A 14,908-nucleotide genomic window follows, 5' to 3' on the forward strand; every position below is an offset into this window, starting at 1 on the left:
GAGCTGGGCCAGCCACAGCTCTCTTTGAACTGTTGGTCATTGAGTAAGTAATCAGTGACTTCGGTCGTTATTCTCGTTAGATTTCAGCTTCTACATTGTTCTGTTAATATTGGCAGGAAACTTGGTTTACAAACGTTTCTAAGGTAAAACTGAAGACATTATTCACATGGGGTGTGTTTAAACTACGTTTAAAGTCTGCCAATGCCATCGGCTGTAGAGATCTGCACTTTGGGAGTTGGCAGCATTAGCACAATATAAAAGTGCTTCAAAATCTGAATCTATGAACATGCTCTACATAGTTTAAAGTGAAGTTTAATAGTTTCTTTCATCAATATTCCCTGTGTCCTGTCCATTGCATTGCTGGTTAGTGATTCCCTTTATTGTGTGGATTTGCTTCATAGAATCATTCTGGAGGAAATTGCAGGCCTGCATTACAAATGCAGCATACTCTGCCTTTTTGTTACTAAAAGAACCTCATACTTCTGTGTGTTTGTGTATGTGTGTGTGTTTGTGGTGTGCATGTGTTTGTGCTCGTGTATGTTTGTTTGTGTGTGTTTGTGCACGTGTGTGTGTGTGTGTGTGTGTGTGTGCTTGTGCACTTGTGTATGCTTATTTATTAATGTATAGTTGTTAACACTTATCTAGTCAATTCTTCATCTTACACCCTCATGTTTTTGATTTATCACAATGTTTTTAGATGAGAAAAACCTCTTTTTAAAAATCTTTTCCACTCACTAGTCGGCGGGGCTGGGAATTCTCACTGATGGACGTTAGACATTTTGCTGGGTTGCTAAATTTTCTGTCCTGCCTGCGACAGATCCTGCCATGTGTGGGACTAGGAAATCCTGGCCACTGTTATTGCTGATTGGACATTTTATCCGAGCAAACCAAATTATGCTATTTGGCAGACAAATCTGAATTCCTAAAATTAACTAAATTCAAGTAGTAATTACTGCATGTAACAGGAGTATTCTTTGTGTGATTGCATTGTATTTTCCCAGTAGTTGTCCCTTTTTATCTCTCTTTATCTTTTCCTCCTTTCCTCCTTCTCACTAACCACACCTCCATTTTGAGGTGCCCCCTCTCTCTCTTACCTGACAAGGCAGCCTGCTGCCTCTTCATTGCTAGAAGACCTCCTATTGGCCCTCCAGCTTCAAGATCCCACCCACTGTCCTTAATTGGACAGCGAACCCACCCTCTGGCCATTAATTGGTCAGTTTGGGGAAAATCACTGCCAGGTGACTGTTCCTCACACAGAGTAGGATTGTGACCCCCATTTGACCCGGACAACAGGGCCCAAACAAGCCCCAAATCCTGCACTAAGATTGTAGATTTGGGTAAGGTTGACTTCAATCGGGTGAAACAGAAACTGTCCACAAAAAATGGATGAATCTGTTAATGGGTATATAGAATCCTGGTTAGACCACATCTGGAGTTATTGTGGGCAATTCTTGACACACACCTTAGGAAGAATGTATTGACTTTGGAGGGTTTATCAGGGTGGATTGACTAGAATGACATCTGGACTCCACGGTTTAAGTTATGAGGGGAGATTAAACAAACTAGGGTTGTATTGCTTGGAATTAAGACTGTTAAGGGTTGATTTGGTTGGAGTTTTTAAAATATTAAGGGGAACAGATGGGAGAAAATATATCCACTCAAGTCCAAAAATAGGGAACATAGCCTAAAATCAGAGGCAGACCTTTCAGGAGTGACATGAGATCTATGTGAAAAATGTGATAAAAGTTTGGAACTCTCTTCCACAATTGATGTTAAACCAATTGAATTTAATCGATTAATTTTAAACCTGAGTTTGATAAGATTTTTATTACAGAATTGGAGAACGATGAGTTCATGAGGTGAGGTCACAGATCAGCTGTGATCTTGTTAAATGATGAAACAGGTTCAAGGGGCTGAATGGCCTCCTCCTGTTCCTATGTTTCTAAATGGCAGATTGTAAAAGATGGGATTTTGCTGGAAGTGGGAAGTCAGTGCAGAGAGGGATGCAGTTTGTGTTTTGCCTCTAATACTTTTAGTAGTTTGCGTTACTGGTAGATATGTAATTAAATCTGCCTATAATTTAAGCCAACTAGTTAAGTAATGAAATAACTAAAACAAGGTTATATATAGGGATGGCAGGGCAGCTGGTATACCACAGCTGCAGCATGTGGGACTTTGTGAAGGGTGTTGGAAAGAGCCACATCTGAAGGCGATGTCTATATCTCGAGAAACTTCAGCTCAGTGTTGGAATCTGAGCTGTAGGCATTACAGGGCATCAGGGAGGGCAGATATTACCTGAATACTTTGCTCCAGGAGGTAGTCCCACCTATTAGTTTAGGAAGTAGTACAGGTGTGGTTAGTGTTCAGGGACAGTAGAGTAAGACAGTCAGCCAGGCAGGTAAGGGGATCCCCGATGCAGTGATAGAGGAGCCTTGCCTCTTACCCTTATCAACAGGTACAAGGTTCTTGCTGCCTGCCTGGATGAGGCCAAAGTCTGCAGGGTGAATGAGAAAACTGACCACAGCACCATGGCAGAGGGGGCCATTCAAGTGGAGCAGGGGGGAACAGTGGCGTTGGCGAGGGGGGCGAAAAGGAATGTGGCAGTGGTAGGGGACGGTATGGTCAGCTGGATAAATGCTGTTCTCTACAGCTGTGACTGGGAGCTCTGAAAGTTTGTGTTGCCTGCCCTGCACCAGGTTAGAAGGACTTCTCCCCAAGGCTGGAGATGAACTTGGAGTGGAAGGGGGCGGATCCAGTGATTGGGACCTATGTAGGAACTAATAACATAGGTAGAACTAGAAATGAGGTTCTGTTGAGAAAGAGTCAGGTTTCAAATTAAAACCTCAAAGGTAATAATCTCTGGATTATTAACTGAGCTTGTATTAATTAGCATGGGGTTGACCAAATCAAACAGAGAGGTAAATGTGTGGCTCAAAGAGTGGTGTGGAAATTCATGGACCACTGACAATGGAACTGAGGAAAGAGTGAGCCGATCCATTAGGACATGCACCATTTACATTGGGCTGGACCTGTGTCCTGGTGAATTTGGGGAGCAATGCTGTGAGATGTGGGGTCTTTGGTGACAAAATCACAGATGTCAGTGACCATCTGCTTGTAGAGTCACAGTCTAGTGTGGCACTGGGTCTTGGTTTTCTTCAGTTGGCTGTAGTACAAGTCCTGATAGTCCCTGTGTCCTGCCGACTCATCTTTCCCCTCCCATACTCTCCTGATACCCTGTCTGACCTTCCTGTGGAGAGTGTTGCTCCTCAGCACCACTGGGCTCAAAAGCTGAAAGTTGTGCCCCCATTATTGCAGCCTTCCCTGTGCCTGGGTGGCCCTGCCAATGGTATTTGGCAGTCTTGCCCCCTGCTCCCCTGCCCCTGCAATGCCAGGATGGTGAAAACCCCCTGAACTGCCCAAGTGCTTACTGCCCACTCTCCTTGTCATCTGTGCTGAGCTGATGGCACCTGTTTCCCAATGGCTCTCCCCTCTCTGTGATGTGCACCCTCTAAGTGGCCCAGATAATTCCCTTGAGTGGCCATGACAGATGCAAGGAAAGAGAATTGTTTACAACAGGACATTCCAGTCTAACGGGTCTGTCCTGTGTTTATGTTCCATAAAAACCCCTCCTTAATTTCATTCAATCCTATCACCATGTCCTTCAATTCCTTTCTCCCTTAAATGCATTCTTTAAAAATTAGTTAATGATCTTGCAGTAGGCAAAACACAATTTGCTCTGTGTCAGGCAATACCTCCCAAACTTTTTCCCAGTGTGACTTCCTTTTAATGCTCCAGACTTTGCATGACCCCAGAGTGAGAATTGTGTGGGGTCAGGTAGTGGGTAGGTGGGGGTTGGTGTTTGAAAGTTGTTGATCTGTGGAGGGGCTTTATCTGCTGAGCAGGGGTGGGGGGTCTTCATGTGCTGAGTGAGAGGTGGGGTGGGAGTGAGGTTGAACGTGGTGGGAAGTGTTTAAATTGCAGGGGTTTTTTTTAAAAGACAAACACCTACCTTTTCACAGGCTTTTTTGCAGCAACAATCAGGCCTCAAAGATTTGTCCATTAGGCCGCACCCACCAACAGAAAAAAATAAGGGAGGGTTAAAAGGGGCTTCGCAGCTGTTAGCACTGAGTCTGAGCTCCAAGGCAGCCATTGCTGACTCGGTGCTCACAATCTCTCTGGGGGTCATGACCCACAGGTTGGGAAGCCGTAATTTGGGAATTGGTGATACAAAACAGAGTCCCTTTACTATCATCATGAGTTGAACAATAATCTCCATTTTAATATCTAGAATAAGACTGTGGCCTTAAATATTGCTGCTGCTTTTAGGTTCAAATCAGTGGAAGGTGTCTTACATCTTATTTGTTTCTCATTTTCTCATATCAGAATGTTTAATTTTCCCAGCGTGATGAATATTATGGAGTGTTACCTAACGGTCCCCAATCGATCTCATTTCAAACAGGCAGCCCAGGCACAGAGGTAAAGTGTCATTATTTAAAAATGGCACAATTTCAGCTACTACTTACACAAGCTTCATATTTGAACCAGCAATGTCAGTAGGTGACCCAAGAAATGACCTTGTAACAACAATCAACATTCCACTTGTTGTAAGTAATAAAATTTAGTAACTGTTATGTTTCAGGTAGAGACCAGTCATTTTTTTTTAAAGAATCAAAATTCATGCATTTACTGAAAGAATGAAGCCACAAGATTCTACAGCTTAAAACAAATTAATTTTACTATACAAGAATCAAGTAAAACAAACACTACTAACTACACAGTCTTCGGAGTTACTTATACGTTATGTTGAAAAGCACAATAAAACACAATCACGTATGCCGAAGTCTAAATTACTGAACAGTACCTTCCCTTTTCTACAATGACTCCCACCAGAAAATCTTTAGATTCTTAGCAGGTTCTTGAAGGTCATCCACTTTCATGGACCAACTCCAAAGTTTTCCAAAGCGGTCTTGTGAGCTCTGGGACTTTCCAACTCAAGCCTGAAAATCATTCGCAATTACTGCCTAGTGACTTCAACAGAATAATAACTCTATTCTAATAGATTAACTCTAATAGCTCTGTTCTAATAACTCTAGTCTAATAACTCTAGTTAAAGAAATCTATTCTAATAACTCTGTTCTAATAACTCTGTTCTAATAACTCTATTCTAATAACTCTCTTCTATTAAGTCTGTTCTAATAAATATGTTTGACTATCTCTGTTCTAAGTCTAATCTAATAAATCTATTATAATAACTCTAGTCTAATAAATCTATTCAAAGAACTCTATTCGAATACCTCTGTTCTAACAAATCTATTCAAATAGCTCTATTCTAATAACTCTGTTCTTATAAATCTATTCTTATAACTCTGTTCTAATAACTCTATTCTGATAACTATATTGTAATAACTCTGTTCCAATAACTCCATTCTAATTCCTTTATTCTAATAACTCCATTCAAATAACTCTGTTCCAATACCTCTAGTCAAATAACCCAGTACTAATAACTCTGTTCTAAATGTACTCAAAAAATCTATTCTAATAACTCGGCTCTAATAACTCGGCTCTAATAACTCAGTTCTGATAACTTTATTGCAATAACTCTGTTCTATTAACTGTATTCTAATAACTCTGTTCTAATAACAGTCTACATCAGTCAAATCAACCTATTCTACTAACTTTAGTCTAATATTACTATTATAATAACTCTATTGTAATAACCCTGTTCTAATAAATCTGTTCTAACTCAAGTCTAATAAATCTATTCTAATAACTCTGGTCTAATAACTCTATTCTGATAACTCTATTCTAACAACTCCGTTCTACCAACTCTATTGTAATTTCTCTGTTCTAATGACTCTGTTCTAATAACTCCACTCTAATTACTCTATTCTAATAACACCATCCTAATAACTCTATTTTAATATCTCTGTTGTAATTACTCTATTCTAATAACTCTATTTTAATACCTCTGTTCTAATAATTCCATTCTAATAACATTGTTCTAATAACTCTCTTCTAATAACTTTGTTCTAATTACTCTGTTCAAATATCTCTGTTCTACCTCTAGTTTAATAAATCTATTCTAACAACTTTAATGTAATAACTTTGTTCCAATAACTCTGTTCTAATAACTCTATTCCAATAACTCTATTTGAATAACGCTGTTCTAATAATTCTGTTCTTATAACTCTGTTGTAATAACTATTATATTAACTCTGTTTGAATAACTCCATTCTAATTCATTTATTCTAATAACTCCATTCAAATTACTCTGTTCTAATACCTCTTTTCTAATAATTCTGTTCTAATAACTCTATTCTAATAAATCTGTTCAAATAACTCTGTTCTAATAACTCAGTTTTAATAACTCTATTGTAAAATCACTGTTCTAATTACTCTGTCCTCATAACTTTATTCTAATTACTCTAGTCAAATAATTAGTCTAATAACTCTGTTCTTATAACTCTAGTTTAAGAACTCTGTTCTAATAACAACATTCTAATAATTGTATTCCAATAACTCTGTTCTAATAACTCTGTTCTGTCAACTCTATTGCAATAGCTCTGTTCTATTAACTGTATTCTAATAACTCTGTTCTAATAACAACTTTCTAACTCCAGACTAATCAATCTATTCTAATAACTTTAGTCTAATAACACTATTCTAACAACTCTATTGTAATAACTCTGTTCTATTAACTCTATTCTAATTTCTCTGCTCCAATGACTCTGTTCTAATAACTCCATTCAAATAACTCTGTTCCATTACGTCTAGTCAAATAACTCAGTTCTAATAACTCTGTTCTAAATGAACTAAAAAAAACTCTTCTAATAACTCTATTCTAATAACTCTATTCTAATAACTTTGTTCGAATAACTCAATTCTAATTACTCTAGTCAAACAACTCTAGTCTAATAACTCTGTTCATATAACTCTAGTCTAAGAACTCTGTTCTAATAACTCCATTCCAATAACTCTGTTCTAATAACTGTTCCAATAACTCGGTCCTGATAACTTTATTGCAATAACTCTGTTCTAATAACAGTCTACTCCAGTCTAATCAACCTATTCTACTAACTTTAGTCTAATATTACTATTATACTAACTCTATTGTAAGAACTCTGTTCTAATAAATCTGTTCTAACTCAAATCTAATATATCTATTTTAATAAATCTGCTCTAATAACTCTATTCTGATAACTCTATTCTAACAACTCCATTCTACTAACTCTATTGGAATTTCTCTGTTCTAATGACTCTGCTCTAATAACTCCATTCTAATTACTCTATTCTAATAACATCATTCTAATAACTCTATTTTAATATCGCTGTTGTAATTACTCTCTTCTAATAACTCTGTTCTAATTAATTTATTCTAATAACTCCATTTAAATAACTCTGTTCTAATACCTCTAGTCTAATAATTGCGTTCTAATAACTCTAATTCTAATAACACTGTTCAAGTAACTCTGTTCTGATAACTCAGTTCTAATAACTCTATTGTAATATCACTGTTCTAATTACTCTGTCCTCATAACTCTGTTCTAATTACTCTAGTCAAATAACTAGTCTAATAACAAAAACAGAATTACCTGGAAAAACTCAGCAGGTCTGGCAGCATCGGTGGAGAAGAAAAGAGTTGACGTTTCGAGTCCTCATGACCCTTCGACAGAACTTGAGTTCGAGTCCAAGAAAGAGTTGAAATATAAGCTGGTTTAAGGTGTGTGTGTGGGGGGCAGAGAGATAGAGAGACAGAGAGGTGGAGGGGGGGGGGTGTGGTTGTAGGGACAAACAAGCAGTGATAGAAGCAGATCATCAAAAGATGTCAACGACAATAGTACAATAGAACACATAGGTGTTAAAGTTAAAGTTGGTGATTTTATCTAAACGAATGTGCTAATTAAGAATGGATGGTAGGGCACTCAAGGTATAGCTCTAGTGGGGTTTTTTTTTAAATTTTTTTTAATATTTTTTTTTTATTTTTATTTTTTTTTATTTTTTTTATTTTTTTTTATAATGGAAGTAGGTGGGAAAAGGAAAATCTTTGTAATTTATTGGGAAAAAAAAGGAAGGGGGAAACAGAAAGGGGGTGGGGATGGGGGAGGGAGCTCACGACCTAAAGTTGTTGACTATTTATACACCACTAGCTAGCTTCAATGTCAAAGTTTGCCTATTACTTGACTCTGATGATCTGTTACCTCATTCCATTCTCAATTCCTGTGTATGCATTTTTATTAACCCTATGTGTATTGTGAAAAGGAAGAAACCAAAGCTAAGTCTATGTCCTCCCATCTGTATTTCTGAATAGACTAAGTCCAGCCCATCAGCCAGTACCAACAGTTACTATTGCCCCAGATAAAACATAACAATAGATTAATACTCAAGCTCGATGCAAAAGTAGAGTTGCTGCATTTCAGTTTGATTAGTGTGGAAATTTCAGTATTAATATTTCTCCAATGATAAAATGAAGTAAAAAAAACATGCACCAAACTGGATACAAAGGGTTCTTTGGATGATGAGGAAGAGAGAATATGATGAAACAAAAAAGGTGATGTGCGTCAAGTGAATTCTTCAAGAGAGTAGCAGGTCAAGTACAATGGATTGAGAGGGGAAATGAAGAGAAAAATAAGATTGGCAAAGAGAGAATATGAGGATAGAATGACAGTTAACATAAAAATATCGCTGAAACTGAAAGGAAGAATTAATAAGAGTTGTGAGAACAGCCTTGTTGGTTTGTGTAGAAAGTTGAGTAACATCAAGAAGAGGGGAACAATGATTGGATACTAATAATTTGCGGGTGCTGAAAAGAATGTGGAGTAACAAGAAAGGACAAAATTAGGAACCAGTACATTGGGGTCAGTGAAGGTTGTGGGAGCATCGAAGAAAGCAGCTGAGAAGAAATTGAAATAGTTTGGTCAATCTGTTGTAGAGAGAGAGGAAATGTGATGACACATTTCTGTTTTTATCTCTGTTTTTAACTAGTCTAATAACTCTATTCTTATAACTCTAGTTTAAGAACTCTTCTAATAACTCCATTCTAATAATTCTATTCTAATAACTCTATTCTAATAACTCTGTTCTGTCAACTCTATTGCAATAGCTCTGTTCTATTAACTGTATTCTAATAACTCTGTTCTAATAACACCTTTCTAACTCCAGACTAATCAATCTATTCTAATAACTTTAGTCTAATAACACTATTCTAATAACTCTATTGTAATAACTCTGTTCTAATAACTCTGTTCTATTAACTCTATTCCAATTTCTCTATTCCAATGATTCTGTTCTAATAACTCCATTCAAATAACTCTGTTCTAATACCTCTAGTCAAATAACTCTAGACAAATAACTTAGTTCTAATAACTCTAGCCTATTAACTCTATTCAATTTACTCTATTCTAATAACGCTATTCTAATAAGTCTATTCTAATAGCTCCATTCAAACAACTCTATTCTAATAACGCTCTTCTAATAACTCTCTTCTAATAACTCTGTTTCAAGAACACTGTTCTAAAACTCTAGTCTAATAACTCTGGTCTAAAAACTCTAGTCTAAGAAATCTGGTCCAATAATGCTATTCTAAAAACTCTATTCTAATAACACTGATCTAAGAACTCTAGTCTAATAACTCTAGTCTAATAATTCTATTTTAATAACTCTTTTAATAAGTCTGTTCTAATAAATATGTTTGTCTATCTCTGTTGCAAATCTAAACTAATAAATCTATTCTAATAACTCTATTCAAATAACTCTATTCGAATACCTCTGTTCTAACAAATCTATTCTAATAGCTCTATTCTCAAAACTCTGTTCTATTCTTATAACTCTGTTCTATTAACTCTATTCTGATGACTATATTGTAATAACTCTGTTCCAATAACTCCATTCTAATTCCTTTATTCTAATAACTCCATTCAAAAAACTCTGTTCCAATACATCTAGTCAAATAACTCCATTCTAATAACTCTGTTCAAGTAACTGTCTTCTACTAACTCTATACAAATAACTCTGTTCTAATAACTCTATTCTATTAACTCTATTCTAATAACTCTGTTCTAATAGTTCTGTTCTGTCACCTTATAACACTATTCTCATTACTCTAGTCTAATAAAGCTTTTCTAATTACTCTGTTCTAACACCTCTATTCTAACAACTCTATTCTAATAACGCTAATCTATTAACTGTTCTAATAACTGTATTCTAATAACTCTTCTAACAACTCTATTCTAATAACGCTAATCTAATAACTGTTCTAATAACTGTATTCTAATAACTCTATTCTAACAACTCTGTTCTAATATCTCTGTTTTAATAACTCTGTTTTAATAACTCTGTTCTAATAACTTCTAATAACGGTATTCTAATAACTCCATTCTAATAACTCTGATCTAATAACTCTCTTCTAATAACCCTATTCTCCTATCTCTGTTCTAATAGCTCTGTTCTAACTCTAGTTGAATAACTCTTTTCTAGTAACTCTAGCCTCCGAACTCCGTTCTAATAACTCTAGTCAAATAACTCTATTCTGACAACTCTGGTCTAATAATTCTCTTCTAATACTTGTCCAGTAAATCTATTTGAATAACTCTGTTCTACTAACTGTATTCTAATTAGTCTGTTCGAATAGCTCTATTCTAGTAACTCCACTCTAATAACTCCACTCTAATAACTCTATTCTAATAACTCTATTCTAATAACTCTATTCTAATAACTCTGCTCTAATAACTCTGCTCTAATAACTCTGTTCAAATAACTTTGTTCTAACAACTCTATTCTAATAACTCTGTTCTAATATCTCTATTCTTCCATCGCTGTTCAAATTACTTTGTTCTAATAACTCTGTTCTAATTACTCTGTTCCAATAACTCTATTCTGAAAACTCTAGTCAAGTAACTCTACTCTAATATCTCGTTTTAATAACACTCATCAAAGAACTCTGTTCTAATTACTCTATTTTAATAACACTGTTCTTATAGCTCTGTTCTAGCTCTAGCTTTAGAGCTCTATTCTAATTACTCTAGTCTCATAATACTATTCTAATAAATGTATTCTAATAACCCTATTCTAATAACTTTGTTCTAATAACTCTGTTCCAATAACTGTATTCTAATTTGTCTGTTCGAATAAATCTATTCTAATAACTCCACTCTAATAACTCCATTCTAATAACTCTATTCTAATAACTCTTTTCTAATAACTCTGCTCTAATAACTCTTCTCTAATAACTCTGTTCAAATAACTTTGTTCTAACAACTCTATTCTAATAACTCTGTTCTAATAACTCTATTCTTCCATCGCTGTTCAAATTACTTTATTCTAATAACTCTATTCTAATTACTCTGTTCCAATAACTCTATTCTGAAAACTCTAGTCAAGTAACTCTAATACCTCGGTTTTAATAACACTCATCAAAGAACTCTGTTCTAATTACTCTATTTTAATAACACTGTTCTTATAGCTCGGTTCTAGCTCTAGCTTTAGAGCTCTATTCTAATTACTCTAGTCTCATAATACTATTCTAATAAATGTATTCTAATAATCCTATTCTAATAACTTTGTTCTAATAACTCTGTTCCAATAACTGTATTCTAATTTGTCTGTTCGAATAAATCTATTCTAATAACTCCACTCTAATAACTCAATTCTAATAACTCTATTCTAATAACTCTTTTCTAATAACTCTGCTCTAATAACTCTTCTCTAATAACTCTGTTCAAATAACTTTGTTCTAACAACTCTATTCTAATAACTCTGTTCTAATAACTCTATTCTTCCATCGCTGTTCAAATTACTTTATTCTAATAACTCTATTCTAATTACTCTGTTCCAATAACTCTATTCTGAAAACTCTAGTCAAGTAACTCTAATACCTCGGTTTTAATAACACTCATCAAAGAACTCTGTTCTAATTACTCTATTTTAATAACACTGTTCTTATAGCTCGGTTCTAGCTCTAGCTTTAGAGCTCTATTCTAATTACTCTAGTCTCATAATACTATTCTAATAAATGTATTCTAATAATCCTATTCTAATAACTTTGTTCTAATAACTCTGTTCCAATAACTGTATTCTAATTTGTCTGTTTGAATAAATCTATTCTAATAACTCCATTCTAATAACTACATTTTAATAACTCTGTTCTAATAACTCTATTCTAATAACTCTGTTCTAATAACTCTGTTCTATTATCTCTGTTCTAATAACTCTGTTCAAAGAACTCTGTTCTAATTACTCTATTTTAATAACACTGTTCTTATAGCTCTGTTCTAGCTCTAGCTTTAGAGCCCTATTCTAATTACTCTAGTCTCATAATACTATTCTAATAACTGTATTCTAATATCTCTATTCTAATAACATTGTTCTAATAACTCTGTTCCAATAACTGTATTCTAATTTGTCTGTTCTAATAACTTCATTCTAATAACTCCATTATAATACTCTGTTCTAATAACTCTGTTCTAATAACTCTGTTCAAATAACTGTTCAAATAATTCTGATCTAATAACTGTATTCTACTAACTCTAGACAAATAACTCCGTTCTAATAACTCTATTCTAATAACTCTGTTCTAACAACTCTATTCTAATAATTCTGTTCTAATAACTATGTTCTAATTACTCTATTCTACTATCCCTGTTGTAAGTACTCTGTTCTAACAACTCTGTTCTAATAACTCTGATCCAATAACTGTGTTCTAATATCTCTGTTCTAATATCTCTGTTTTAATAACTGTTCTCATAAATCTGCTCTAATAACCATGTTTTCGTAACTCTGTTCTAAAAGTTCTGTTCTAACTCTAGTCGAATAACCGTTTTCTAAGAACTCTAGTCGAAGAACTCAGTTCTAATAATACTAGTCAAATAACTTTATTCTACTTACTCTTTTCTAATAACTCTCTTCTAACTCTTGTCTAATAAATTTCTTCTAATGACCCTGTTCCATTAGCTGTATTCTAATTAGTCTGTTTGAATAACTCTATTCTAATAACTCTTTTCTAATAAATCTAGTCTATTAACTCTGTCCTAATAACGCTAGTCAAATAACTATAATCTAATAGCTCTGGTCTAATAACTCTCTTCAAACTCTTGTCCAATACATATATTCTAATAACTCTGTTCTAACAACTCTATTCTAATAACTCTGTTCCAATAGCAGTGTTCTAATAACTCTATTCTAATATCTCTGTTCTACTTACTCTGGTCAAATTATTCTATTCTAATAACTTTGGTCTAATAACTTTAAACTGATAACTATTCTAATAACTCTGTTGTATTAAAACTATTCTAATTTCACTGTTCCAATGACTCAGTTCTAATGACTCCATTCTCTTAACTCTTTTCTAATGGCTCTGTTCTAACTCTAGTCTAATAACTCTGTTCTAATAACTCTGTTCAAATAACTGTCTTCTACTAACTCTAGACAAATAACTCTGTTCTAATAACTCTATTCTATTAACCCTATTCTAATAACTCTGTTCTAATAGTTCTGTTCTGTCACCTTATAACACTATTCTCATTACTCAAGTCTAATAAAGCTTTTCTAATTACTCTGTTCTAACATCTCTATTCTAACAACTCTATTCTAATAACGCTATTCTATTAACTGTTCTAATAACTGTCTTCTAATAACTCTATTCTAACAACTCTATTCTAATAACGCTAATCTAATAACTGTTCTAATAACTGTATTCTAATAACTCTATTCTAACAACTCTGTTCTAATATCTCTGTTCTAATATCTCTGTTCTAATAACTCTGTTCAAATAACTCTGTTCAAATAACTCTGATCTAATAACTGTATTCTACTAACTCTAGACAAATAACTCCATTCTAATAACTCTATTCTAATAACTCTGTTCTAACAACTCTGTTCTAATAGTTCTGTTCTGTCACCTTATAACACTATTCTCATTACTCTAGTCTAATAAAGCTTTTCTAATTACTCTGTTCTAACATCTCTATTCTAACAACTCTATTCTAATAACGCTAATCTAATAACTGTTCTAATAACTGTATTCTAATAACTCTATTCTAACAACTCTGTTCTAATATCTCTGTTCTAATAACTCTGTTCAAATAACTCTGTTCAAATAACTCTGATCTAATAACTGTATTCTACTAACTCTAGACAAATAACTCCGTTCTAATAACTCTATTCAAATAACTCTGTTCTAAGTACGCTATTTTAATAACACTGTTCTTCTAGCTCTGTTCTAGCTCTAGTTTTAGAGCTCTATTCTAATTACTCTAGTCTCATAATACTATTCTAATAACTGTATTCTAATATCTCTATTCTAATAACATTGTTCTAATAACTCTGTTCCAATAACTGTATTCTAATTTGTTTGTTCGAATAAATCTATTCTAATAACTCCATTCTAATGCTCTGTTTTAATAACTCTATTCTAATATCTTTGTTCTAATAACTCTGTTCAAATATCTCTGCTCAAATAACTCTGATCTAATAACTGTATTCTACTAACTCTAGACAAATATCTGCCTTCTAACAACTCTATTCTAATAATTCTGTTCTACTAACTATGTTCTAATAACTCTATTCTACTATTCCTGTTGTAAGTACTCTGTTCTAACAACTCTATTCTAATAACTTTGTTCCAATAACTGTGTTCTAATATCCCTGTTCCAATATCTCTGTTCTAATATCTCTGTTCTAATATCTCTGTTCTAATAACTCTGTTCAAATAACTCTGTTCAAATAACTCTGATCTAATAACTGTATTCTACTAACTCTAGACAAATAACTCCGTTCTAATAACTCTATTCAAATAACTCTGTTCTAAGTACGCTATTTTAATAACACTGTTCTTCTAGCTCTGTTCTAGCTCTAGCTTTAGAGCCCTATTCTAATTACTCTAGTCTCATAATACTATTCTAATAACTATACTCTA

The 14,908-nt window shown here is 34.0% G+C and overlaps 1 protein-coding gene across 1 annotated transcript in view; it reads left to right on the top strand.

Annotated features, from left to right (window-relative positions):
- Positions 1 to 14,908, top strand: part of LOC121290471 (lysosome membrane protein 2-like) — an 87,684-nt gene that overhangs the window by 19,730 nt on the left and 53,046 nt on the right. Inside the window, exon 4 of the mRNA XM_041210910.1 lies at positions 4,460 to 4,604. Coding sequence (XP_041066844.1) covers positions 4,460 to 4,604 — 145 coding nt within the window. The remainder of the gene's footprint in view (positions 1 to 4,459; positions 4,605 to 14,908) is intronic.

The sequence above is a fragment of the Carcharodon carcharias genome, chromosome 18 (assembly GCF_017639515.1).
Source record: "Carcharodon carcharias isolate sCarCar2 chromosome 18, sCarCar2.pri, whole genome shotgun sequence".
NCBI classification, from domain to species: domain Eukaryota; kingdom Metazoa; phylum Chordata; class Chondrichthyes; order Lamniformes; family Lamnidae; genus Carcharodon; species Carcharodon carcharias.